This window comes from Falco cherrug, chromosome 7 (genome assembly GCF_023634085.1).
Source record: "Falco cherrug isolate bFalChe1 chromosome 7, bFalChe1.pri, whole genome shotgun sequence".
NCBI classification, from domain to species: domain Eukaryota; kingdom Metazoa; phylum Chordata; class Aves; order Falconiformes; family Falconidae; genus Falco; species Falco cherrug.
In genome coordinates, this window is record NC_073703.1 from 3,371,429 (window position 1) to 3,394,817 (window position 23,389).

At 65.0% G+C, this 23,389-nt stretch overlaps 5 protein-coding genes across 5 annotated transcripts; 2 read left to right on the top strand and 3 right to left on the bottom strand.

The window, feature by feature from the left end:
- Positions 1-32: 32 nt before the first annotated feature.
- On the bottom strand, positions 33-2,149 carry LOC102051281 (mesoderm posterior protein 2). The gene is made up of 2 exons (XM_027815202.2): positions 1,145-2,149; positions 33-308 (listed from the first exon to the last, which is right to left on the bottom strand). Exons 1-2 carry the CDS (start codon positions 2,147-2,149, stop codon positions 33-35), a joined length of 1,281 nt encoding a protein of 426 aa, XP_027671003.2.
- Positions 2,150-5,884: 3,735 nt separating this feature from the next.
- On the top strand, positions 5,885-7,355 carry LOC129736473 (mesoderm posterior protein 1-like). The gene is made up of 2 exons (XM_055715855.1): positions 5,885-6,793; positions 7,225-7,355. Exons 1-2 carry the CDS (start codon positions 5,885-5,887, stop codon positions 7,285-7,287), a joined length of 972 nt encoding a protein of 323 aa, XP_055571830.1. The 3' UTR covers positions 7,288-7,355.
- A 2,299-nt stretch (positions 7,356-9,654) lies between these two features.
- LOC102051453 (gonadotropin-releasing hormone II receptor-like) lies at positions 9,655-11,581 on the top strand. The gene is made up of 4 exons (XM_055715861.1): positions 9,655-9,664; positions 9,788-10,341; positions 10,736-10,940; positions 11,142-11,581. Exons 1-4 carry the CDS (start codon positions 9,655-9,657, stop codon positions 11,579-11,581), a joined length of 1,209 nt encoding a protein of 402 aa, XP_055571836.1.
- Positions 11,582-12,958: 1,377 nt separating this feature from the next.
- Positions 12,959-16,482, bottom strand: TMED3 (transmembrane p24 trafficking protein 3). The gene is made up of 3 exons (XM_055717093.1): positions 16,118-16,482; positions 14,901-15,149; positions 12,959-14,351 (listed from the first exon to the last, which is right to left on the bottom strand). The coding sequence occupies exons 1-3, from the start codon at positions 16,301-16,303 to the stop codon at positions 14,115-14,117; spliced, it is 672 nt and encodes a 223-aa protein (XP_055573068.1). The 5' UTR covers positions 16,304-16,482; the 3' UTR covers positions 12,959-14,114.
- A 260-nt stretch (positions 16,483-16,742) lies between these two features.
- ANKRD34C (ankyrin repeat domain 34C) lies at positions 16,743-21,449 on the bottom strand. Its single transcript, XM_005446161.3, has 2 exons — positions 21,062-21,449; positions 16,743-20,367 (listed from the first exon to the last, which is right to left on the bottom strand). Exon 2 carries the CDS (start codon positions 20,317-20,319, stop codon positions 18,739-18,741), a length of 1,581 nt encoding a protein of 526 aa, XP_005446218.1. The 5' UTR covers positions 20,320-20,367; positions 21,062-21,449; the 3' UTR covers positions 16,743-18,738.
- Between the last annotated feature and the right edge of the window lie 1,940 nt (positions 21,450-23,389).

Below are 23,389 nucleotides of genomic sequence, written 5' to 3' on the forward strand. Positions count from 1 at the left end.
GTAGAGCCCCCCGGGCTGTTAGGAGCCTGGTGCTAAGTGGCTCTGGGGGCTTTGCCGACGCCATCGCTCCGGACCCTCCGTCTGACGGCTGTGTGTGAGCTCTCCTGCTGGGCGCCAGCCCTGCGCCCTGCACGGGGGGCTGGCGTGCCCACTCCCCGACCCTCTGCGTAGTTTCCCCCACAACATCTCTGCGCGGCCAGGGCAGGAGGCAGCCGCAGCTTCCCCGAGGCACCTGGATGGCCATGCCGGGCGGGATGGGGTGCCAGCAGCCAGCCCCCCAGGGACTGTCCCCATGGGCTACCCAGGTCCTAGAAGGGATGGAACTGGACGGTCCCAGCAGCACGAGGGTGTTTCTGAAGTCCTGGTCCCAAACCTGTGTGGGGGATTTGGGCACAGAGAAGGGATGGGACTGGGGGTGGGTGGGAGCTGCCCTTCCAGGGGTCAGTGGGGCTGGTGAAGCCCCCTGGGTGGTGAGTCCCTCTGTCACCCTAGCTCTGGGACATCTTTGGGCTGTGGGCTGGGCTGGTAGGGGTTGCTGAGCCCCCAGCTGGCTGTGTGTGCAGGGGGGTGCCAGCCTGTGGGGTGCCCTGGGCCCCCAACCCTGCCCATGCTGGGGCACAGCGAGCGGGTCCTGCAGTAATGAGTCGGAGAACAGTGGTGCATGGCAGCTTTAATGAGGAGCCCTTTGCCGGTGTCCATCCTGCGTGGCTCTGCAACGGGGCTGTGCCACCGGCCCCACATGGCCTCCGCAGCTGGGGGTGTGGGATCAGCTCCAGTTGCCCCAGTGCTGTGCTGGGGTGCAGCTGGGCAGGACGGGGGCTGCCTGGGGGGCTGGGGAGACAAGCCTGTCTGGGGCTGGTGGGCTGCCAAGCTATGTGGAAAGAGTTGTGTTAGGCTGTGGGATGGCACCTTTCCCCCTGCCCTGCACCCCGTGCCCCCCACCCCGTGCCTGGGCTGGCTCTCTGGCTCCCCACACATCATGCTGTGCCCCCCAGCCCATGCAGACATGGCATGCAGTGGGATTTGTGGGTGCAGCCCTGCCCACACCACGCGAGGAGCATCCACCCCTTCTTCCCACCCATCCCCAGGGTGTCCCCCAGCCTGGGGGGTGCAGGAACAGGGGCTGGGCTGGGGCTGAGGGTACCTGGCAGTGCGCAGGCAGCTGGGAGCCATGCGCAGGGGTCCCAGGGTGCCCTGTGTCCGTCAGTCCTGCCCCGGGAGGCTGGTGGGGGGCTGCAGGCTCCAAGCAGCAGGAGGAAGCCGTCCCAGTGCCTGTGGCTGTGGAGCATCGCCAGGGTGGCTCCAGGGGGGTCACCGCTCCAAGGCTGCAAAGCGTTGATGACCAGGACCTTGAGATGGAGCCAGGGGTCCTGTGCAGCTGCGGGGGGGTCCCTGTTGCAGGGATGTAGGGGGGCAACCCCCAGGCCTCCATCCCCACCTCGGGAACTCCAAGCACCTCAGGGGGGGTCCCCGCAGCAGGGCCACAGGGAGGTGACCCCCAGGGCCCTGGCTCCATGCCGGGAGCCCCGTGCAGCTCCAGGGGGGTCCCCACCGCGGCAGGTGACCCCCAGCCCACAGTGCCGGGGGGCGAAGCATCCCGCAGGGCCGGGGCTGGTGTGTGCAGGCGGGGGGCTGGGGGCTGGCAGCACCCCAGGCCCTGGGGGCAGAGGGGGCAGTGCCGGGGGGCTGCCCCCCGCCGCCGGGCCAGCACCTCCTCGCTGAGCCCCAGCAGGGCTGAGAGGTGGGCGATGTAGCGGATGGCGAGGCGCAGGGTCTCGATCTTGGTGAGGGTCTGCCCGGCGGGTGCCAGCGCGGGTGGCAGGTAGTGCCGCAGCCGCAGCAGCGCCTGTGCCAGCCGGCGCATCCGCAGCTTCTCTCGCTCGCTGGCGCTCTGCCGCGGGCCCCCCGGCCCCCCGCACCGCCCTGGCTCAGCCCCACCACCCCGCCGGCCCCCAGACCCCAGCTGCCGGCCCCGCGGGGGACATGGGGACATGCCCGGTGGCTCTGCAGAAGGCGTTGGGGAGGTGGCGTTGGCGAGCCCCCTGGCCCGGTCCTGGAGCAGGGCATGGCCCGCCAAAGGCTGGAGACCCCAGAGAAGGAGTGGGGCTGGGGGTCCAGCCATGGCCAGGGTCTGCTCTGCTGCTTGCATCTGGGGGTGCCCGGGCAGCCCCAGCTTTATGTGGGGCTGGGGTGCGAGGTGACACCTTTGCGACCACCTGGAGGTGTCAAAACCTACAGAGCCAGGCTGGGGCCAGCCAGGAGCCTGGGAATGCTGGGCCCATTTGCAGAGGTGTCAGTTCTGACTCCTCTGACCCTTAATTGGCGCTGCCCAGCGCTGGGAAGTGTGCAGGGATCAATTCACACGGCCATGAGAGATGCTAACGTGCCTACCAGCCCTGCCAGAGCCTGCACCACCCCACACGGTGGCTTTGCTGGGCCAGCTGCACTGCAGTGGGCAGCAGGAACTTGACCTTCCAGTGCTGGGACCCTGAGCCACCAGCCCTGACACCCAACAGTGTCCCCACACCTCCCCTGCCCTCTGCACAGCCCCCAGACCTGGGGCCAGGAGTCCTGGTGTGCTCCCAGCTCAACCCAACCGCCCTGAAGGACAGGGGGATGCAGGGACGCGCTGGCAGTGGGTCTAGTGTGCCAGGAGACAACCTGGCCATGCTGCCTCGGTCTCCCTGATCCCATGGGATGCAGCCCCGGCTCTCTGAGCTCCCACTGTGCTCTGGAGAAGCTGGAGGCACAGCCTGAGTGTTTGTGGGGACCCACTGGGCTGTGCCTCCCCTGCATGGAGCTGTGGCTCCCTATACTGCTCATCCAGCCAGCGCAAACCCCAGGCTGGGAGTCAGGGTCCCCCAAGGCAGCGGGCAGTACCGTGGGGGGATGCTAAGCTCTTTAGGGTGCTCTTTAGGGCAGGGGACCCTGCCTGCATGTGTGGGCTGGGGAGTGCAGCAGAAGCAGGGGGGAGGCATCTGCTTGCCCAGCTCTGGGGTGGGCAGTGCTCCTAGCTGCAGAGGGCTGTTTGCTGGGACGCTGTCATGGCACTCACCCCGGTGCCGGGCACAGCCCTGTGCACCATCCCTGCCAGCTGCCCCACTCCTGGCTGGAGGTACAAGAGTGCACAGCCAGGGCCAAGGGCCGTGCAGATGTCTCACCCCCAGGAGGTGCTGGAGCAGGGATGGGGGGTCCAAGGCGAGCTGTGGGGTGTCCTGGCATGGGACCCCTTCAGTGGGAGGGATGGCTGCTCTGGCAGGCACCAGTCTGAGCTGGGCACTGACCGCCTGGGGAGGGCTTTGGCCAGCTTTGGCCAGCAGCACTGTCAGCAGCCCTGCAGCTGAGCTCCATCCCAGTGCCGTCACCGTGTCCACCCCATGGCCCACGCTCCATCAATATGGGCTGGAGGGACGTGGGGGGACCCCATCTCCTCTGAGGGGTGAGGGGCTGTGCGCTCCCCCTCGGGGGGCTCTGACCCCATGGCCAGTGCTGTCACGGCCCAGCCGTGCTCCAGCACTTGTCTAAACACAGAGGGAGGTGGGAAGTGGCTGCCCAGCAGGGCCGCAGAACTCATTACCCGGGAGCTCATCAGCTAATGAGACCCAGGAGGGGGCCTGGGGACGGGGCGGAGCGGGGCTGGGGCAGAACTGGGGGATGTGCAGGGAAGCGGCCATGCCCCAGGCTGTGCTGTTGGGTGCACAGCACCTCGCAGAGCAGCCTGCCACGCTCCCAGGGCCAGGCTGCCGCTGGACCCCCGCAGCAGCCCCCAGCCCCAGAGGTGGGCTTTGGGATGGTGTCAGATGCCTGCGCACCCAGAGACGTGCTGCGGGTCCTGGTCAGCACCCATGCTCTCGGACCTTGCACGGTGGCATGGCACTCCTTCCAGCAAGAGGGCAGAGGGGATTAATAGCAATTAACTGTGGTGATTTTCTGCCATGCCTGCAACATCTGCCAGGGGGGGAACGGCCAGTTCAGATGCCAGTATCCTCATGGTGCCTGGGCAGCTGTGTGGGTGCCAGGAGGAGGGCTCCGCTGGGGGCTGGGCTGTGGAGTGACACCTTGGGGTGCATGTGGCCCTGAGCAGCAGTGGGTGCCGTGGCAGGAAGGGATGGTGGCAGGTCACCACCCTGTCCCTGCACTGCTGGACACCCAGGGCTGTGCGACACCTGCACGAATGAAACGCTGGCAATGCCCCTGCCCAGGCTCCCCGCAGCGCTGGTGCGACCGGGGCTGAACAGCATGCCCAGCTCTGGTGAGCGTGGCGAGGATGGCTGGAGCGCTTGGCCGGTGGTGAGCAATAAGCAGAATTTATCTCATCATCTCCCAAGGGAAACTGAACAAGCTTCATGTGACCACCAGGAAACACATGGCCATGAGCCATGAGATGCTGGCGCACCCACCTGTCACCAGCACTTCCCCGGCGGGGGGGTCTGCACCCCACTGTGGGCACCGTGCCCAGGTCCGTGCCCCTCTGCCAGCTCTGTGCCCTGTGTCTGGTGCCTGAGACAGCAGAGGGGCTATGCACACCTGGTACGAGGGGGTCTGGAGCACAGCTGGTATAGGGGGATCCTGTGTCCACTGCCGTACCCCTGTGGCTTTGCACACCCAGTACGGGGGGTCCTGAGCACAGCCAGTTTAGGGGGGTCCTGAGCACAGCTGGTATGTGGGTGTCCTGTGCTCACCATGTACCCCTGGAGCACTGTACACCCAGTATGAGGGAGTCCCGAGCACAGCCACTTTAGGGAGGTCCCAAGCACAGCCAGTATGGGGAGGTTCTGAGCCCCCCACTGTACCCTCAGGGCTGCACACACCCAGTTTGGGGGTCCTGTGCCCACCGCCGTGCCCCGGGGCTGCGCACACCCGGTACCGGGGGGGGGGGTGTCCCGTACTCCGAGGCGCAGCGCTGCCGCCCCGCCGCCCCAGCCCCCCGCCCGCGCCCTGATGGGTTTTCCTTCCCATCCCGGGTTTCCCTGGAAACCTTCGCACCCGCCGGCACCGACACCTGCGGGGCCTGGGAACGCGGCGGGGGGGCCCCTCCCAGCCCCGCCCGGGCCGCCCCTCCGCCGCCCCCGCCGGCACCGGGCTGCGGCCGCCGCTCCGCGCCGGGCTCAGCGGGCGGCCGGGCACGGGGCGGGCAGCGGCGGGCGCCGTTAGCGGGGCCCGGCGGAGGCAGGGCGGGCCGTGCCCCCCTGCACCGGGCGCGGTGTCCCGCGGAGCCAAGCTGGGCACCGGGGGTGCTGGCTGCAGCCAGGCTGCGGGGGGGGACGACACGGGGACACCCGGAGCTGGCACTGCTGCAGCTTGCACCCTGCTGCAGACCCCGCTGTGGACACCACTGCAGACCCCACTGCAAACCCCACTGCAGATCCCACAGCGGACCCTGCTGCAGACCCCATGTGGGACCCCACAGCAGCCCACACTTCAGCCCACACTGTAGACCCCGCTGTGGACCCCATAGTGGACCCCACAGCAGATCCCACACAGACCGCACTGCAGACCCCATGTGGGACGCCACAGCAGACCCTGCTGCAGACTCCGCTGCAGACCCCCATTGCAACAGCCCCCCTCGGCAGCCCCAGCTGAAGGCCTTGCTACCAACCCCACTGGCACCCTCACTGCACACCCCAACGCAGCCCCCCACGTGGGGCCCAAGCCCCATCCTCAGGATGGCGTGGGGGGGTGATGGCTGCTGGGGGTGGGCAGCGCAGAGCAGCCTCACACCGCTGGGGTAAAATTCGTCACCTGCGTGTTCAAAGTTGGCTGCCCTCAGCCCCCCCTGGCCTTTGAAGTGATGCTGATGCCGGCCACGAAGGTGCCACTTCACACCTCTGGCCCTGCATAAAGCCAGGGCGGCCGGGGGACGCCAGCACACAGCCCCGCAGCCATGGCCCGCTCGGCAGCCCCCGGCCTCCCACTCCCTGCCACGGCCCTGCTGCAGGACTGGGGCTGCCGCGGACCCCCGGACCCTGAGGGCTACAGCAGCAGCTCGCCCGCACCCTCACCCGACTCCTGTGGCCTTTCCTCCCCCGCCGCTGCCCAGGCACCCTGCCGCAGCCCCGCTGACCCCTGCCTGCGGGGCGGCCCCGGGGGCAGGAGGGGGATTCGGGGCACGGGGCCGGGGGGCCCGCGGCAGAGCGCCAGCGAGCGAGAGAAGCTGCGGATGCGCCGGCTGGCACAGGCGCTGCTGCGGCTGCGGCACTACCTGCCACCCGCGCTGGCACCCGCCGGGCAGACCCTCACCAAGATCGAGACCCTGCGCCTCGCCATCCGCTACATCGCCCACCTCTCAGCCCTGCTGGGGCTCAGCGAGGAGGTGCTGGCCCGGCGGCGGGGGGCAGCCCCCCGGCACTGCCCCCTCTGCCCCCAGGGCCTGGGGTGCTGCCAGCCCCCAGCCCCCCGCCTGCACACACCAGCCCCGGCCCTGCGGGATGCTTCGCCCCCCGGCACTGTGGGCTGGGGGTCACCTGCCACGGTGGGGACCCCCCTGGAGCTGCACGGGGCTCCCGGCATGGAGCCAGGGCCCTGGGGGTCACCTCCCTGTGGCCCTGCTGCGGGGACCCCCCCTGAGGTGCTTGGAGTTCCCAAGGTGGGGATGGAGGCCTGGGGGTTGCCCCCCTACATCCCTGCAACAGGGACCCCCCCGCAGCTGCACGGGGTTGTCGACTCCAACGTGACCTCCTGGCTCTCCCCTCACGGCGCAGGGGCAGGTGCCCCCTCGGACCTCCCCGGAGACCCCCTGCTGGATGCTGAGCTGATGCTGCCGGAGTTTGTGGACGCAGGGACAGTCACCCAGGTACGTGTGCTGGCAGGGATCGGGGTGAGCCGAGGTGGCCCCAGCATGGGGCTGGCATGGGGGAGGGGCTCACCCCACTCTGGTGCACTCGGAGCCCCCTTGGCTGGGGTAGTGCGGGGACCGCTTTTGGGGTAACAACAGCCTTGTTTGGGGTTGGGAACAGAGAGGTGCCCCCCCTCCTCCTTGCAGCTGGTGCATATGGATCCTTTGGGCTGCTCTGGTCACCCCTGGTGTCACCACCTTCCTTTGTGTTTATTGGGGTCCCATCACTTGGGACAGACCTGACGCCCTGGTCCTGCTTGTCCCTGACCAGGATGATCCTGGCAGGTGGGCTTTGCCAGTCCCTGTTCCTGCACTCCCCAAGACCCTGGACCTGCCCTGGACCCCTGCCCTGGCCCATCAGTATCTCACCCACCCTCTGCTCCCCCCAGGACCTCTCTGCAGACCTGCTCTCTCTCTTGGAGGCTCTGCTCCCGCCACAGCCTCAGGACTGACCCCGATGAGCCCCCAGCTCCTGGTGCCGGAGGACCTGGTGCCGCACAGCCCCACAACGCACCGTCCGGATGCCTGCAGCCTGGGGGATGCGTGTCCCCCCCTGGACAGCTGGGAGATGGTGGGGGTGACCTGCCTCTTGTGTGAGCCTGGAGCTGCACTGGACGTGCTGAGGTGGCTGGGACTGTACATAAATAAACCCTTGTGCCATGTGTCACCGTGGCTATTCCTGGGCATGGGATGGGGCTCAGCATGCCCTGGCCATCGCGTCAGCTTCGGGAGTGGGTTTGGGGCTGGGGGAGGATGGCTGAGCTGGTGAAACTCTGGCTCTGCAGCAGGGCAAGCCATGGGCACCCTGCCAGGCGTGGGCAGGGGCTCCGGCACGCATCCAGCACCGCCTTGCTGAGCTGCAGGGGCTGGGGATGGTGACACGCAGCTGCGGGGCAGCTGGACAGCATCTGGGAAAGCAATTGCAGGGAGGTATTGGGAGAGACACCTCCTGCCCCAGGGCCTGTCCCACGGCTGGGGGTGTGTGGGGGTCACCAGCACCCTCCGGATCTGGCCCTGGTGCTCGGTGAGAGCTGAGCATTGCCTGTCCCTGTGCTGGTGCCTGTGTGAGCCCCCACGGTGCAGGGTTCAATGTGGGTAACTGGGGTCCAACAATAGGGGAGGGCTCTGGTGTGGGGCTGGGGCTGACCCCCTTGGGCTGGGGACCCAGCAGGTGGAGGGGAGTGTGTGGGGAGGCTGAAGATGGGGGCCCTCTGCCCCCCAGCCGCCTGCGTGGCTAGCTGCAGGGTGTGGGGGCCCATGGCCGGCTGGGATCTGGAGAGTCCATTATGGTGGGACCTGACAGCCGGGTGCTAATGTACAGGGCGGGGGGGGGGGCCTTCTCCGCCCACTCCGGGGACTCTGGGGCAGGGGGTCTGCAGAGCTAATGAGCCCCTCTTATCTGTGAAATGACTTGCTAATAATGTTAATTCCCTCTGGCAGGGAGGCTGAATCCTTTGAGATGCAAAGCAGCCCCCCTGCCTTCCCCCAGACTGCAGCTTCCCCCCATCCAGGGCTCAAGGGACTTGGGGAAACGCTCTAGCTGTGGGGACATGCTCCAGCTGCAGGGACATCCACGGTCTGGGGGAGCAGCTGGCAGAGGCAGGGCTAGAAGAAGGGGTCTGTGGGTCTTTTAGCCCCCCCAAATGATGCACCCCAATGCCCAGTCCCGGGGAAGGAAGGCTGCAGCACCCACCTGGGCTGAGGCAGCTCCTTCCCTTGGCCTGGGGGATGCTCTGGCTGGTGGGCTCTGTCCCATGGCTGTGGGGCATCTCCCTCTGCCCCAGTTCCCTGGCCCTGCTGCTACTGGGGGCTGACCCAGGTGGGGTTCCTGGTACAGGAACAAGTACAAGGTGCTGAGCATGGCCCACACCAGTCCTGCGTGCTGTTAGGATGGGATTTGGGATGAGCCAGTGCAGCTGGAGCAGGCAGAAGGGGACAGATGCCTGCCTGGGGGTGGGGGGAGAGGGACAGAGATGTCAGGGCAGAGCTGTGTGTGCATGTGTACATGCCTGTGTGCATCTGCACGTGCATCAGCAAGAAGATGCATTTGAGTCTGTGCGTGTGTTTCTGTGTCTGTGTGTGAGTGTTGTGCCCACTTACATGTTTGTGTGTGAGTGCTGTGCACACTTACATGTCTGTGTGTGTCTGTGTGTGAGCACTGTGCACACTTACGTGTCTCTGTGTGTGTACCTGTGTGTGAGCACGGTGCATGTTTACGTGTGTGTGTGGGTGGTGCGGGGTGAAGGACCAAGCCGTTCCAAGCGGACTGGCTACGTCAAGGAGCAACCTGAGCTACCAAGGGCACCCCACTGGCTGCCTGCTGAGTGTGGCCCAGCGGCAGGCGCGGAGGTGGCTGCAGGCACCAGTGCTGTAGCGGTACCTGCCCTGCTTCCCCTCTTTCTCTGGCCCCTGCCTGCTCGCTGCCACCTGGCACGACGCAGATGCAGGAGCCCTCAGCACAGACACACAGCAGCGTGAGCCCTGGCATGGCCCAGCTGGGTGGTGCTGGGCAGGACACCCTGGCTGGAGGTGAGGTGGAGGGGGGAATGGGGCGCCTGGTCCCCCGGGGGCTCTGACATTGGGCTGGGAGGGTGTGTGTTCCCGTGCAGGGCCACAAGGGATGCTCCGGTGTGGATGGGCAGCGGGAATGGCCTGGGCTGGGTGGTGGGTTGGGGCTAGCTGAGCCTGTCCCCCTCTGCCCTGCTTGGTGCCGAGGACCCTCGTAGCTCTGTAGGGTGTGGGGTGGCTCTGGGGGTGCAGCGGGGATGCAGGGAGCAGCTGAAGGCAGTGAGCTGGGCTAGGGTTGTGGTGCAGGCACCATGGCCCTGGGTAGGGAGCAGCGCACCAGGGGATGGGACCTCCTATGCTAAGCATGACCTGTCCCCCCTTGGAGCCCCCACCCCAGGGCTCCCTCTGGCCAGGCTGCTGCTGCCTGTCTGCCTATTGTGGCAGGAAGGGACCACCTGGACCCAGGCCCTGCAGTGGGGAACACCAGTGCGGAGCCCCCCGGCAACCTGTCCCCCCGCGAGCAGGGCTGTGCCTGGAGCCCGCAGGCGGAGGGCGGCGAGGAGCCCCTGCAGCTGCCCACCTTCTCCCCCGCTGCCCAGGCCCGCGTGGCTGTCACCTTGGTCCTCTTCGCCCTCTCTGCCAGCTGCAACCTGGCAGTGTTGCGGGCGGCGGGGGGCCGGCGGGGCAGCCGGCGCTCCCACATCCACCTGCTGCTGTTGCACCTGGCTGTCGCTGACCTGCTGGTGACGGTGGCAGTGATGCCGCTGGATGCCATCTGGAACATCACACTGCAGTGGCGGGCAGGTGACCTGGCCTGCCGCCTCCTCATGTACCTCCGGCTGCTGGCCATGTACGCCTCCGCCTTCATCACCGTCGTCATCAGCCTGGACCGGCAGGCTGCCATCCTGCACCCGCTGGCCATTGCCCGCGCCCGGAGGAGGAACCGCATCATGCTTTATGTCGCTTGGCTCCTCAGCGCGGGGCTCTCGGTGCCACAGGTACTCATCTCGGGGCTCCTCTCAGGCTCCATGCCCCGTGGCAGACGCCCACCCAGCTTCTGTGCTGGCTCCCAGGGTCCCCAGCCACACCATCTGGGGTCGCTGCCAGGGCTGGTGCTGCTGCCAGCCCTGTGCAATCGGGTTGGAGAAGGCTTGGAGCAGAAACAGCAGTGAAGGAGGGGCCGTGGCAGCATGCCCCCTCCACCCAGCTCTGGCCCCCTCCCCACTGTGCGCCCCATCCCCCTGGGGGTGGGGTCTGGTGCAGGGGTGGCTGGGGATCCCATGAACAGCATCTGACCCTGTGGCTCCAGTGGTCCCTGGCTCAGGATCTGCTTTTGGGAGGCACAGAGCCCCTGGGGAGGGGGCTGCCATCCCACCTCTGCTCTGCTTCCAGCTGTTCCTCTTCCACACGGTCACCCTCCGCCCTCCCCACAACTTCACCCAGTGCACCACGCGGGGCAGCTTCCCCCAGCCCTGGCATGAGACCCTCTACAACATGCTCGGCTTCACCTGCCTCTTCCTGCTGCCGCTGCTCATCATGGTCTGCTGCTACACACGCATCCTCCTGGAGATCTCCCGGCGCATGGGCTCCAGCCTCTGTGAGTGCCTGGGCACCAGGCTGCCCCGTCCCCATACCAGGGGGGGGGTGTCTGCAGGGACCCTGGGAAGGAGGGAGAAGGGGGGAGCCCTAGCTGGGGCTGTGCAGGGACCCCCCAGCCCTCCTGTGGAGCATGGAGTTCCTGCCCCAGCCAGGCTAAGTGTCCCCCACTCATGCGCCATGCCCCGCCCCCCCCCCCCAGTCTCCTCCCGGGACATGTCACTGCACTGCTCCAGGAACAACATCCCGCGGGCACGGCTGCGCATGCTGAAGATGAGCCTGGTCATCGTCTCCTCCTTCATCCTCTGCTGGACCCCCTACTACCTGCTGGGGCTGTGGTACTGGTTCTGCCCACGGGCCATGGAGAAAAGGGTCTCGCCAGCCCTCACCCACATCCTCTTCATCTTTGGTCTCTTCAACGCATGCCTGGACCCCATCACCTACGGGCTCTTCACCATCCCTTTCCAGAGGGGCTGGGGCTGCCCCTGCGGGCATGGCCCTGAGCCCCAGCCGTCCTCCCCGGCCACGGGCTCCTTCCGCTGCTCGGCCTCCTCCCTGCCACCCAAGCGGGGCATCCCGGGCACACGGGGGTGGCAGGTGCCTCCTGGCACCACCGGCTCCTGCCAGAGCAGCTCCCTGTGACACCAGCACGGCCACGGCCCAGTGCTCAGTGGGCACTGAAGCTGCGGGCGCGAGGGGACCGGTGGCAGGACAGTGAGGGCAGGACAGGTCTGGCAGGGACTGGGTCACTGCTGCTCTCTTCCTGCACCCCAAAGTGCCTCTGCGGGTGGTGGGGCTGGCGTGGGTGCCCCCCTCATCCCCCCTCTGTGCATGCCAAGACCTGCACAGCTGCTGGAGCACAGTCCAGCCCAGCAATAAAGTGTCCCACAGCCACCTCCTGTCCTGCCTGGGTTCCTGGTCATGAGCGGGGCTGGGGTCCTCAGATCCAGCACTGCTGGGGACAGGCTGGAGGGGTGACTGACCTGGAGCCAGTCCTGGCTGCTCCTGTCCCCACCGTGGGGTGCTCCCAGGGTCCCCACAGGGGGGCAGATCCAAAAGCATCCTGCATGCTGGCCAGGGCTGGGTGCTGCCCTCTCTGCAGTGGCTGTTTGTCCCCGCCGGGCTGGTCCCTGCTGGCAGCAGTCCCAGGGTGTCACGCTGCCTGCAGCAGCCTTGCACCCGCTGGTGGCTCCGCTCAAAACGGGAGCGCTCAGCTCCTGCCGAAGGTCGTTGCGAGGCACGGGGGCCCAGCTGCTCCCAGCTGCACAGCAACTGCCCCAAGGCCAGCGCTGCTGTGGGAGCTGGCATAGCTGGTGGGGCTGAGAGAGGCTGGGGAGGTGGGAAGGGGGCTGCAGCCCTGGGCCTCTTGCTCCCCACCGTGCCTTGGAGCAGTCAGTATGGCACCAGAAGCAATGCCAGCAGCAGGGCGAATGGCTCACAGGAATACTCTGGTGTCCCCCCAGTCTCGGGGAAGGGTTACAGCAGAATGGGGTTTGCTGGAGCCAAGACTGAATCAAGAGGCCGACTCCAGACAGCATCCATCCGGGGGTCCCTGCTTTGCTGTGATGGGTCACTGGGCTCATTTGCCCCCTTCAGCCCCCGCTTCCAGGCAGGACCCAGCCCTAGGGGTTTGCCCATAGCTCTGGGGAAGCCCCCACTGACAGCACAGCCTGTGTATGAGCTGGCTGCATCAGCAGAGGGGTGGCCAGGGGAGCTGGGGGGTCTCCCTAGCTCTGGTATCTGGTCCTGCACCAGAAGCACACTCAGCTGGTGTGTAGCAGGGCTGCAGGCAGTGGGGCAGGCAGGCAGGAGGGGAGGGCTGCCCTAACTGGCTGCACCAAAATGTCTTGTGCAGGGGTCTGCCGAGAGCCGGGGGGGAGACAGGCATCACCCCAGTGGGTGCCAAGCCTGTCTCTGGAGTGCTGGTGGGGGGCAAAGTGCCCGACGAGGCAGGAACAGCCAGCTCAGCAGTGACAGTGGCCATACTTGGCTGTCCATCCCAATAATGGCAGCATGAACCATGGTCGCAGGGGTTTATTACGAAGTGGCAAAGTAAAATGCCAGTGGTGCTGCTCCGGCTCCAGAGGATTGATCCTGTGCCCGCTCGAGGGCTGGTGGCAGTGGTTGGCATGTTGGTCTCCCTGGGGTCTGGCACAGGGTGGTCTCCCAAGGGCTCTCACATGGGTCTCTGTTTTGTGGGGCTCCATGGACTGGGGCCACAGTCCCAGGGGCATGGGGGGTCCTTGATGCTGCTAGGGCAAGGACGGGGCTTCCTCAGCACAGGTGGGGCTGAGCTGTGCCCACTCCCACTGTCTGCTGGGCACAGCGGGATGCGCCGGAGACCAAACCCCAGGCATGGACTCCTGCAAGTATGAAAATACCATCCTGTACAGGGCAAGCTACTTGCTCCTGCAGCAGAGAAAGGCCTGGGAAATGCTTTGCTGTGAGGACAGGGGCTTGCAAAGCAATGTAAAGCACGAGACAAAAAGCCCCTGCTGAAACTTTGCCTCTGTTTTTGATCCAGCAGCTCCTGGGATGCTGCTGCCAGCTTTGGCCCAGCTGTGGGGAGCACCCTGCCTGCCCTGGGGGAAAAAGGAGGGGCTGTGCCCACCCCTCTGCCTGCAGGCAGAGCCCGCAGCCCACAGAGCAGCTCTCTGCTGGGCTAACAGCACTTGGCTTGGTGCAGGAGTGCTCGGGAGGTGGGCACTGGGTGGGTCCGCATTGCCCCGTCCCCTCGCTGGCCTGGGCAGAGCTCCCTGTCCCGCTCGGTGTGTGTGGGCAGCACATGGCCTTGACAGATGCTGGGCTGCACCTTGCAGTCACATCGGGCTCGGAAGGTGCATCAGATGTCGGACAAGGGGCCAGTGTTGATGCTGGTCCAGCACACCCACCCACTTCCCCAGTGGAGCTGGTGAGTAGGGACAGACCGGCCAGGCGAGGGGACGGGGCCACAGGGCAGGAGACGGCAAAGTGGGAGGTGATGCTGGGAAGATTTGCCGGGGGATGCTCGCACAGGGGTGACCATATTCCACCTGGCTCAGCAGCATCGTGTCATCCCCTGCTCCCACCCAACCACCTCCCCATGGCAGCACCTTGCAGAAAATGGAGGTAAAGCATGACCCAGGAGAACACGGCTTGCTCCCCCTCGCAGTTCGGGCACCAAACAGCTGTGGCTCTAGGTGCTGGCCACGCCGCTGCCGGGTCTCTTCTCAGTGAAGAAGCTTTTAAGCAGCATCACTTGCCCAATGCTGACCACAAAGAGGATGAGGGTTTCCCCGACCGACCAATATGAGACCCGGCCGTTGAGGTCTTCAGCTCTGCTCCGGTCCTGTGCTTCCCGCAGGCGGTAGTGAGTCTGGGAGTCGATCACCGTGTTCAGAGCCTCGTGGATGGTGACACAGGCGGACTCCATCTAGGGAGACAAACATGCTCCATCACTCCTGATGCAGCACAGCTTGGGCCCGATGCTCACGGCCAAGGAAGCTGAGGACTGTGCTGGGGCACCCGAGAGCCGGTGGCAGGTCTCTGCCACCCCTGACCTTAGAGCAGTTTAGGGGCAATGCTGGAGACTGTCCAGTGTCAGAAGCCTGCTGTGAGTCCTGGGGCACAGCCGAGAGCCCTGCCGAGGTGCTGGGGGTAGCACAGCCCAGGGCACAGCCATCCCTGCAGGCTCACACCAAAGGATGGAAAGAACCTTGCTGCGCTTCCCTTGCGTGGGATGGAAACTAGGTGCTCAGGCCAGGGAGGTTCAGACCCAGTGCAGCCCTCCCCGACCCTCCCTGCCCGCCACCAGGAGGAGGATGTGGCATGTGTGTGGCAGGACGGTTGGCTGGTGGTTGGCACTTCTGCATTTGGCAGAGGGGAAGGGAGACGAGCCCCCAGCTGCCATCCTGCAGGGCCGTTTGGCCACAAGCGGGAGCGCGGCAGGACCTTCCTCTGGTGGCAGCGTGCAGTCACCCACCTGTGTCAGCGCAGTGACGCGGTTGCTCATGTCAGGCAGGATCGGTGGTTCGTCGCCCACCTGGAAGTCGAAGTAGACGGTTTTGTGGGAGAAGGTGGAGAACTCATTGCTGAAGCAGAAGGTGTAGACGCCCTTGACTTCAGTACGGTGCGGGAAGCTGTCGTATTGCTTCTTGGTTTCCTTGTAGATCGTCCTGCCGTTGGGATCCTCCACATAGCAGTCTACATCGTAGTGTCCCCCGGTAATCACCTGGGCAAGGAAATGCAGGTGGCACTTGCCAAACCACGTGGCGAGAGCCTCCCTCCCCGATGGAGCAGCTCTGCCTGGCCCCATGCCTGCGTGCACAGCCGTGCCCGCAACGGGCAGGCACCATGCCCACGGCTGCCTGCCATGGGATGGGGGCCCAGGCTGGGGGATCCCCGCGGAAGCGGTGCCCCACGGTGCCAGCAGCTCAAGGAGGGTGCCCGCAGCTCAAGCGGGGTGCCTGGAAAGGGGGACAGCCCTGATGGCCCAGGTCAGAGGCTCCCATGGCTGCTGTGGGCAGATCCTAGTACTGGCTCTGAGGCAGGCACTGCCAGGCATGGGGCCAGGGCTGGGAATGCACCCGGTGTGGCGCGGGGGGAGCTGGGAGGTGCATGGGAGAGGGGCAGCTGCAGCCCTGCCTGGGGCAGGGCACGGCAGGAGCACGGAGGTACAGGCTGATGGTGATGGGCACAAGCTGGGGCAGGAGTACAGCAGGGGGCACAGGGCTGGGGGCACAGGCAGAGGTCAATGGGCACAAGCAGGGGCAGAGGCGTGGGCAGTGGGCCATGGGCAGTGGCAGGGGCATGGGCACAGGGCTGGGGGAAGGGGCAGTGAGTGCTGGGCACAAAGGCACGTGCATGGGCGCGGGGCTGGGGGTACAGGCAAGGGGCGATGGGCAGAAGCAGGGGCAGGGGTGCAGGCAGGGGGGCACAGGGCTGGAGGCAGGGGCAGCAGGTGCTGGGCATGAGCAGGGTCCGGGGCATAGGGCCACAGGGCTGGGGGTATGGGCAAAGAGCAGAGGCAGGGACATGGGGGCAGGTGTACAGGCAGGGGGTGCCAGGCAGAAGCAGGGTCAGGGGTGCAGGCAGGGGGGCACAGGGCTGGGGGCAGGGGCAGCAGGCGCTGGGCAGAAGCAGGGGCAGGGGCACGGGGCCGGGGGCAGGGGTACAGGCAGGGGGGCAGCAGGGCAGTACCTGGTAGTCCAGCGTGAACTTGAGGCCGCGCTCCAGCTCCTGGTGGAAGCACTGCTTGTCGCTGTCGGGCAGCTCGAAGGTCAGCTCGGTGCCGCCGGCCCGCAGCGCCCACAGCAGCACCAGCACCAGCATCCCGCCCCGCATCCCGCCGCCCCGCATCATCCCTGCCCGCGTCCCTCCCCGCATCCCGGCCCCCTGACGTGGCTCCGCCGGCACCGGCAGCGCTTCCGCTGGGGGCGGCCCCGCTGCCTGCCCGCCCCTGGGGCCGGGCGTCCCGGCAGCCGCAGCGTGGGGCGCGGGGGGAGGGGGGCCGGTGCCGCGGGACCCCTCGGTGGCTCAGGCCGACTCCGAGCTCTTCATTAAGGCAGCGGTAACGTCACAAGCCTGTATTGCTGTTACATGACGTCACCCCCCGGGCCCGCCTGCTCCCGCTGTACGCACACGCGCTCGTTTAAATACATGCATTAAAATATTCCCGCTGCTTGCCTTCCCCGCTCCAACGTGGGAAGATCCTAACAGGTGACCCACGTTCTGCAAGGCACCGGCCTCCGACGGCTGGCTAAAGTGTCAAATATTGCTTAAAAAAAAAAAGCAAACCACAAAATATCGAGTGTTTAGAAATGAATTGAAAAGGTGAACTACGGGCTTGAAAATTCCACACGAAAACAGAAGACAAACATCACTGTTACAGGGAAAATATGCCTGAAATTCAATCTATAAGACATCTGACCTACAGAGAGTATAAACTTTTAAGGCTGTAAAAATATAAGCCCACCTCTGCTCTAAATAGCATATTTAAATCTCAAATGCACTTTCAGAGAATGTTCCTGCGCAGTTCAAGCCAAAATGCAGTGCTGCTTTGTGCAGGAGCTGCGCCAAGTTTTGCAGCAGCCTGGAGAAAGGTGGCTAATGCCCAGGGCAAGGGACCCGCTGGTTGGCAGCCGCTTCGGAAGGACGGACGGGAACGTGTGCTGGGCTGATCGAGGCGAGGGCAGAATCCAACATCTGCCGCTTGCTCGCTGGAGCAGTCTGATACACCATGTTGGCTAGTAACTTTGAGGCGGGGGCTACTGAGATGGGTTCCTTGTGCAGCTGGCAGATGCGGCATATCCCAGGTGAGACTGAATAAACACGGGGGAGCTGTTGGTGCTTGGCACAGTGTTTGGGGCATGCTGCAAATCCGAAACGCTTGCCCAGGCAGTGGCACGGGGCCGTGGGCTGGTTTCTCTCCGTGCAGCCGGTTCCATGCGGTGGGTTTGGCGGCGGCTGACGGCAGCTACGACACACATACAGCCTACAGCCCCAGCCGAGTGTGGGGTGAGGAGTGCTCCCCACCGCCAGCTGTGCCTGCCTGAGGCTGGGGCCGTGCGGGTGGGAGGGGGCCTGCGGTGCACGGTCTCGCTGCCCTGGTCCTGTGCAGCTGCCGCGTGCTGCCGGTGCGGGCCCAGTCCCATGGCAGGGTGCTGCACGGCTGTGGGCTGCGGCACCGGGCACCCCGTTCCTGGGCACCGGGGAAGGAACGGTGCTCGCACCCCCACCTCCAGCCAAGCAGACGCGTTTGCTGGCTTGGACTCAGGCTGCATCAGGACAGTGCCATGCAGAGAGGTGCGGCAGACACCAACACCATGCAGAGCCATCCTGTGGCTGCCCCCTCCTCCCACCTGCGTGCTCCCCCTGCCTCAGCTCTGCTTTGGCCCCACAGGGCTGCTGCTGCAGCAGGGTCAGCAGGAGAGGGGTGACCTGGCTGCGGTGCTATTCCTGCAGCTTCACCCTGCTGGGATGAACCCCTGACGCTCACCACGTGCCACCCTTGGCAACTTGGCATCCTTGCTCCCCCATCATTGGCAGAGGTTTCCTGTGCAGACCAAGCTGGCAGCCTTCCCCACCCAGGAATTCAGTGCTTGGAGTTGCTCGGTATAGTGGGAAATGCTCCTGAATCTTGGTCACTTCAGAGACAGAGACAAACCTGTTCCCAGTCCAGGCCCACTGAAGGCACCAGGTTGCAGCAGCAACGGGGTTAGCTCAGCCTCTGGAGTTTCAAAGTGCTTGGAAATCTCTGAGGTGGAGAATTGTCTCCCTCTCCAGCACAGTGAGGGTACCAATACATTCAATTGCCAGGGAGGGTGGTTTTCTGATCTTCCAATGCTGCGCAGCATCAAGCTCCTTTCCTTCCTGGTAGGCACTTCACAAACACATCAGCCCCATGGCTCACTGGCGTGGGGCTCCAGATGGGTTTCTGCGTCAGAATGAGCAGGATGGAAGAAAAGCAGATTGTAAATAGCAAGGAATAAGTGAACTCCAAGCAGGAGCCTTTGCATGAAGCCTGACAATCTCAGATGGTCTGGGATCGATCTCTCAGGTAGTCGCCCCTGGGGAAAGGTCCAGCAGTGAATGAAAAGTACAAGAGAGACTTCGGTTCTTTGGGCTGGAGGCCCAGGCTCTCCTCACAGCTTTGGCAAGCAGGAGCAGGAACCTCCTGATTCAGCCCCTGGGCACAGGTCTGACCCCCATGGTCACCAGCACTTCCCTGGAGCCAGGCAACTGCTCCATGTGGGAACGTCACGTTTCTGCAGGGACAGCACTGGTATGGTGACCTTACTGGGAAGTAAATGGTGACATGGCTACTGGGCCACTATTTCCTCAAAATCAGAGAGCTGCCACATCTGCTCCGCTTGCATGGAGTGTCTCCGGAGAAGCTTCCTTTTGGATCTCAAGTCACCCCGTCTGGGCGAGCTGGGGGCGATGGGCACCAGGGACTTCAAACCAGCAGCGAGCGGGGAGGAGGTTTTGGTGTTGGAGCCGATGTCAGGGATTGGGGGGTTGGGGTTCACATTCAGGGGGGGCAGATATCCTGGCCTCGTGTGGGAGATGTGGTCCAGCAGCAGGGTCCCGGACCCTCGCCTCTCCAGCAAGCCGGGCGGTCGGCGCCGGACAGTCCCAGGTGATGTGCCAGCGATGCTATCCAGGGACTCCCGTGAGCCATCCAGCAAAGCCAAGTGGGACCCGCTGAGCTTCCTCCTCTCCGACGGCACCTTCCCCACCTCAGCTGGGCCGCTGGAGAGCTGGGGATCGCAGTCGTAGTGCTCAGCGCCCAGCCTCCGCCAGTACAGCGTGTCCATCGCTGCGGCTGAGCCGTTGGCAGCGGAGCCGATGCTCTCCAGGTCTTCAGGGACTGTGCTCCTTCGGGGCAGGCGCTGATGGGTGGCCTGGTTCTTCTCATAGGCTGTTTTCCTCGCCAATGGCCCCGGCGCTGGCAACGTCCTCAGAGACTCTTCGTCTACTGGGGGGAAGAGAGAGGGGTCCTTGCTCTTGCTGCTGCCACTCCGGGCAAGGGGAGCCTTTTTGGAGAGCGAAAGGTCACCAATGCCCATGATCACCTCATCGTCCATGCAGACCCGCGTGTCGTCACGGTGCGCAGAGGCTGCCAGCACCGAGGGTGCGACCAGACCCCATGGCTCCGATCGCAGCCGCTTCAGCTGGGGCAGGCGGGCTCTCCTGGCTGCACCAGCTCTCTGGCCTGGGGAGGATGGCTCGTCAGCAGCCCTGGCAGAGGGGCTGTCCCTGGGGTGTGACCCAAAGGTGCCGCTCTCCTTCTCAGCAGGGGAAGGTGCCGAGACAGGAGTTTTCATGTGGGCGCTGGAAGGTGCTGTGCATGCCTCAGGGGGGGTCCTCTCCTTGAACTCCAGTGAGGGGGGAACGTTCAGGTACTGCTTGGTGGCCTTGGTGCCAGAGGCCGATTTGTCCATGGTGATAATGATCACCTCCTTCCCTTTGGCTTTGCAGGCATTCAGGAGGTGCTGCAGCACATCCTTGTCATCAGCATTGATGGCGTGGACCAAAGCAGATGCTCCCGAGTGGTCCTCCAAGCTGGGGTCTGCCCCGTTCTCCAGCAGCAGGGACACCACGTCCCCCCCTGCACCACGGATACAGGCATGCATGAGGGCTGTTTTCCCAGACTTGTCCTGGATGTTGGGGTCAGCTCTATTGTCCAGCAGGTACTTCACCATCTTGGCCTTGTTAATGCTCTGCTGGTCGACGTGCTTGGTGATGCAGGCCACCATCAGGGCAGTCTCCCCTTTCTCATTGCTCTCATTGATGTAAGCCCCCCCTTCCAGCAGCAGCCGGGTGAGCCGGAGCCGCCCGAGCCACACTGCCTTCAAGAGGGAGTTCCCCTCCATCTCCAGCTCCGTCACCTCATCCATGGCACCGGCTGCTGCTTACTGGTGGGCAAAGACAGCATCAGCCGGCAGCTGTGAAAGGAACCATGAAGGAGAGGTGAGGCTTGTTCCTCAGCCCTGGCTCTCCCCTCTGCCTTGCCTTCCTGGGAGTGTCGCGCTCTTGGTGCTGCCCCATATCCCATGGCCTCTCTGACCACATCCCCCCCACCCCATGGTACTAGGAGCCCCTCCAAAGCCTCCCCCTTGCCCACGTGCAGCACCACAGCCCCCAGCACCCCGGGTCTCCTGCTGCTCACGGGTGCCCGGGGTGCCAGGCAGGTGAGTGGCAGTGGGAGGAGAGGCTTGTTCTCCTCAGGGATGTCCTGGGGAGAAAGGGCTGATCTCTGCCAGCTGGGAGGTGCCTCAGCCCTGCATTCTCACAGCCTTACCGTGCATTTACATATTGGCACTGGCCCCTTCTCAACAGCCTCATTTTTAGGAGACACTGTATTTTTCTCTATCAGCATTGTAGCCTCTGACCTTCATCTGTTCTAGATGTGCCAGAGGATGCAGCTGCCAGAGCCCTGAGTGCACCAATTGCCCTTAATTGCCCTGACCAGCTTCAGCTGAGACCCTCAGCCACCCACTCTCCCTCCCTCTGCCCCTGGGCTGGGGGCTCTATTTAAATGCAGGCCCAGAACCCCAGTCCTGGCTTGACCTGTGAAGGTGCCTAAGGCTCCATCCATCCCTGTCAGATGGACTTGTTCATTGGCCTTCCCTTGCTGACCTGGGACTTGGCTTGCCTTCTCGCCTTGGCCTGAGGATCACTGCTGATGGGACCTGTCACTGACTTGTCCCTGCCCTGATGATGAGGTGTTATCCTCAGCTTACGGCTCATCTCCCTTGGCAGAGCAGCCCTGCTCTTGCTGCTTCCCAGTAGCATGTCTTGGTTCATCTTGCCTTGCTCTCTTCCAGCTCTGCTTCTCTGGTAGCCATGCTGATTTTTGCCTGGATGCAGCTGATTTCACCAAGTGCCAGAGAAATCGGAATGGTCCTCATGCTGAGATGGTTTCCACCATGTCTTCTAGGTCTCTCGAGCTATAACATCGAGCCTGCTAGAGACAGTGTGAGCATCTCCCATGGCTTCTTGGGCTGGAGCCACAATCTTTGCTTCCTCACTGCTGAAGGAAATGTGAAGCAGTTGTGGTCATGCTGTCTCTAACCCCGAGCTGCTTAATGGTGATGTGAGCCACTTGTGTAGGAGAGTGCTGTAAGAGCAGCTTCCACTCACAGCAGTCTCTGCAGCAGGACTGGCTCAGGAGGATCAACAGGCATTGCCGCTGCTGGCAAGTGCCTCCTGCCACCGCCTGGCAGGCTGGCTGTAGGAAATGACACCAGGTAAGACTCCTGTGCATCACCCCATAGCCATGATATGCACCCCGAGTGCCTCGTGGCCCTGCTACCTGTGTCCTTGAGGAACAACATCCCTCCCCTGCAGCTCAGGGACCTGGTGGGCTCCATGCGCAAGGTGGAGGTAGCAGCTCAGAGCTGTGCTGGGGGGACCAGCAGATGCCCAGCACCATGGAAGCATCAGAGGCACAGAAACAGACCAGCCAGCATGTCCCAGGGCCCTGCCACCTGCTTACCCCATGCTCCCATTGCGCTTTGCTGCCTGTCCAGCTGTGAGCAGCAGTTTCTGTTCCTCTGGCCATGGCCAGCCCTTCCCTGAAGCATCCCCTCCTGCCAGGGGTCCGGGGGGGGGGGGGGGGGGTGGAGCCTGCCCGCTAGCTCGCTCTGCAGCTCTTGGCAGCCCTTGCTCATCAGGTCTCCCCAAAAGCCTCCCCCGTGGTGGGCTCTGCCCTTCCCCACCGGCCCCTGCCCTTCGTGCGCCAGGGGACGTGGGGATCCTGCAGCTCTGGGACCTGCTCTAAGTGCACCGCCCGACCCCCTCCCTGGAGCTGCGTCCGTGGGCTGCCCCCGGCCCCCTCCCCTCGGGCAGCCCCCAGGCTCCTTGCGGAGCCGCTCCCGTGCCGGTTCTCACCTCCGTCCCCTCGCCGGTCGGGGTCCGCGGTGCTGCCGGAGGGTCCCAGCGCGGCTGCAGCCTCGTTCCTCCCTGCTGCACCCCCCGGCCGGGGGGGCGCAGGGTCCGGTGCGGTGGGGCTGCGGGAACCCCGCGGGGAACGGGGGCTGTGGCGTGGGCGCCGTCCCGCTCCCCCGGCCCCCTCCGCCACGCTGCTTCGGGGGTGGGCAGCACCCTCAGCGCCCACCGCCTCCGCGCCCAGCTCCCCGGTGCTGGTGCCCGGTAAGGATGCCAGGCTACCCCGGTGTCCCCGCCTGCATCGTCCCTTATGTGCCCAGGGGCGGCTGCGTCACCCGCCGGTGCTGCCCGGTGCTGCGGGGGGGGGGGGCGGCGCGTCCGCCCGCGCTGGGTGCGGGGTGCGGGGGTGTGTCTGTGTGCTGGTGCGCTGGGGGGTGGGTGTCTCCACGCGTGTGCAAGGTGTGGGTGGGAGGTGCAAGGCTGTGCGTGTGCCCCCGTGTGCACGCGTGGGTGGGTGCCGGGTGCCTGCCTGCCTGGGCATGCGTCCCTGTGTCCTTGCGCACGGGTATTGTATGGGGACCCGTGTACGAGGGGATGCTGATGTCCCTGTGGGTCTGCGTGCCCACGTGTCGGGGGAAGCTGTGCCATGCGTGTCCCCTGCATGTGCCCAGGCACTGGTACACGAGTGCTGCCAGTGCTCCGTGTCCTGTGGGTGCTATGGTGCCCAGGCATCACTGTGAGGACCACCCAGCACTGGGGTGGGCTCCCCAGAGAGGCTGTGCTCTGTCCCCTGAGGGTTTCCAGTGGGACCCAGCTGTGAGCAAACTGGTCTGAGCCCACAGCTGACCCCACTGGGAGCCCGGGGCTGGTTAGAGACCCCCAAAGGCCCCCTTGATGTTGATGACCTTGTATCCAAGTGCACATCTGGGGTTCCCAAGTGCTTGATGTTGCACAGGGGGAAGCTGGGGTCCCTGCGTGCTGCTCTCTGGGGCACAAAGCTCCCCTCTGTGTCACTGAGAAGTTACCAGGACCAGCACCCTTCTGCTGTCCCTGGGCAGACCCCTCTGGTCCCCCAAT

Excerpts from the sequence above, each read along its gene's own strand:
- ANKRD34C (XM_005446161.3), bottom strand. The coding sequence starts at position 20,319 with ATGGATGAGGTGACGGAGCTGGAGATGGAGGGGAACTCCCTCTTGAAG.
- LOC129736473 (XM_055715855.1), top strand. The coding sequence starts at position 5,885 with ATGGCCCGCTCGGCAGCCCCCGGCCTCCCACTCCCTGCCACGGCCCTG. Across the intron at positions 6,794-7,224 it reads ACGCAGGGACAGTCACCCAG|GACCTCTCTGCAGACCTGCT; the intron begins GTACGTGTGCTG and ends TGCTCCCCCCAG.
- LOC102051453 (XM_055715861.1), top strand. Across the intron at positions 10,342-10,735 it reads CGGGGCTCTCGGTGCCACAG|CTGTTCCTCTTCCACACGGT; the intron begins GTACTCATCTCG and ends CTCTGCTTCCAG. Across the intron at positions 10,941-11,141 it reads GCGCATGGGCTCCAGCCTCT|TCTCCTCCCGGGACATGTCA; the intron begins GTGAGTGCCTGG and ends CCCCCCCCCCAG.
- TMED3 (XM_055717093.1), bottom strand. The coding sequence starts at position 16,303 with ATGCGGGGAGGGACGCGGGCAGGGATGATGCGGGGCGGCGGGATGCGG. Across the intron at positions 15,150-16,117 it reads AGTTCACGCTGGACTACCAG|GTGATTACCGGGGGACACTA; the intron begins GTACTGCCCTGC and ends TTCCTTGCCCAG. Across the intron at positions 14,352-14,900 it reads GCGTCACTGCGCTGACACAG|ATGGAGTCCGCCTGTGTCAC; the intron begins GTGGGTGACTGC and ends TTGTCTCCCTAG.
- LOC102051281 (XM_027815202.2), bottom strand. The coding sequence starts at position 2,149 with ATGCAAGCAGCAGAGCAGACCCTGGCCATGGCTGGACCCCCAGCCCCA. Across the intron at positions 309-1,144 it reads AGCTGCCTGCGCACTGCCAG|GACCTGGGTAGCCCATGGGG; the intron begins GTACCCTCAGCC and ends CATCCCTTCTAG.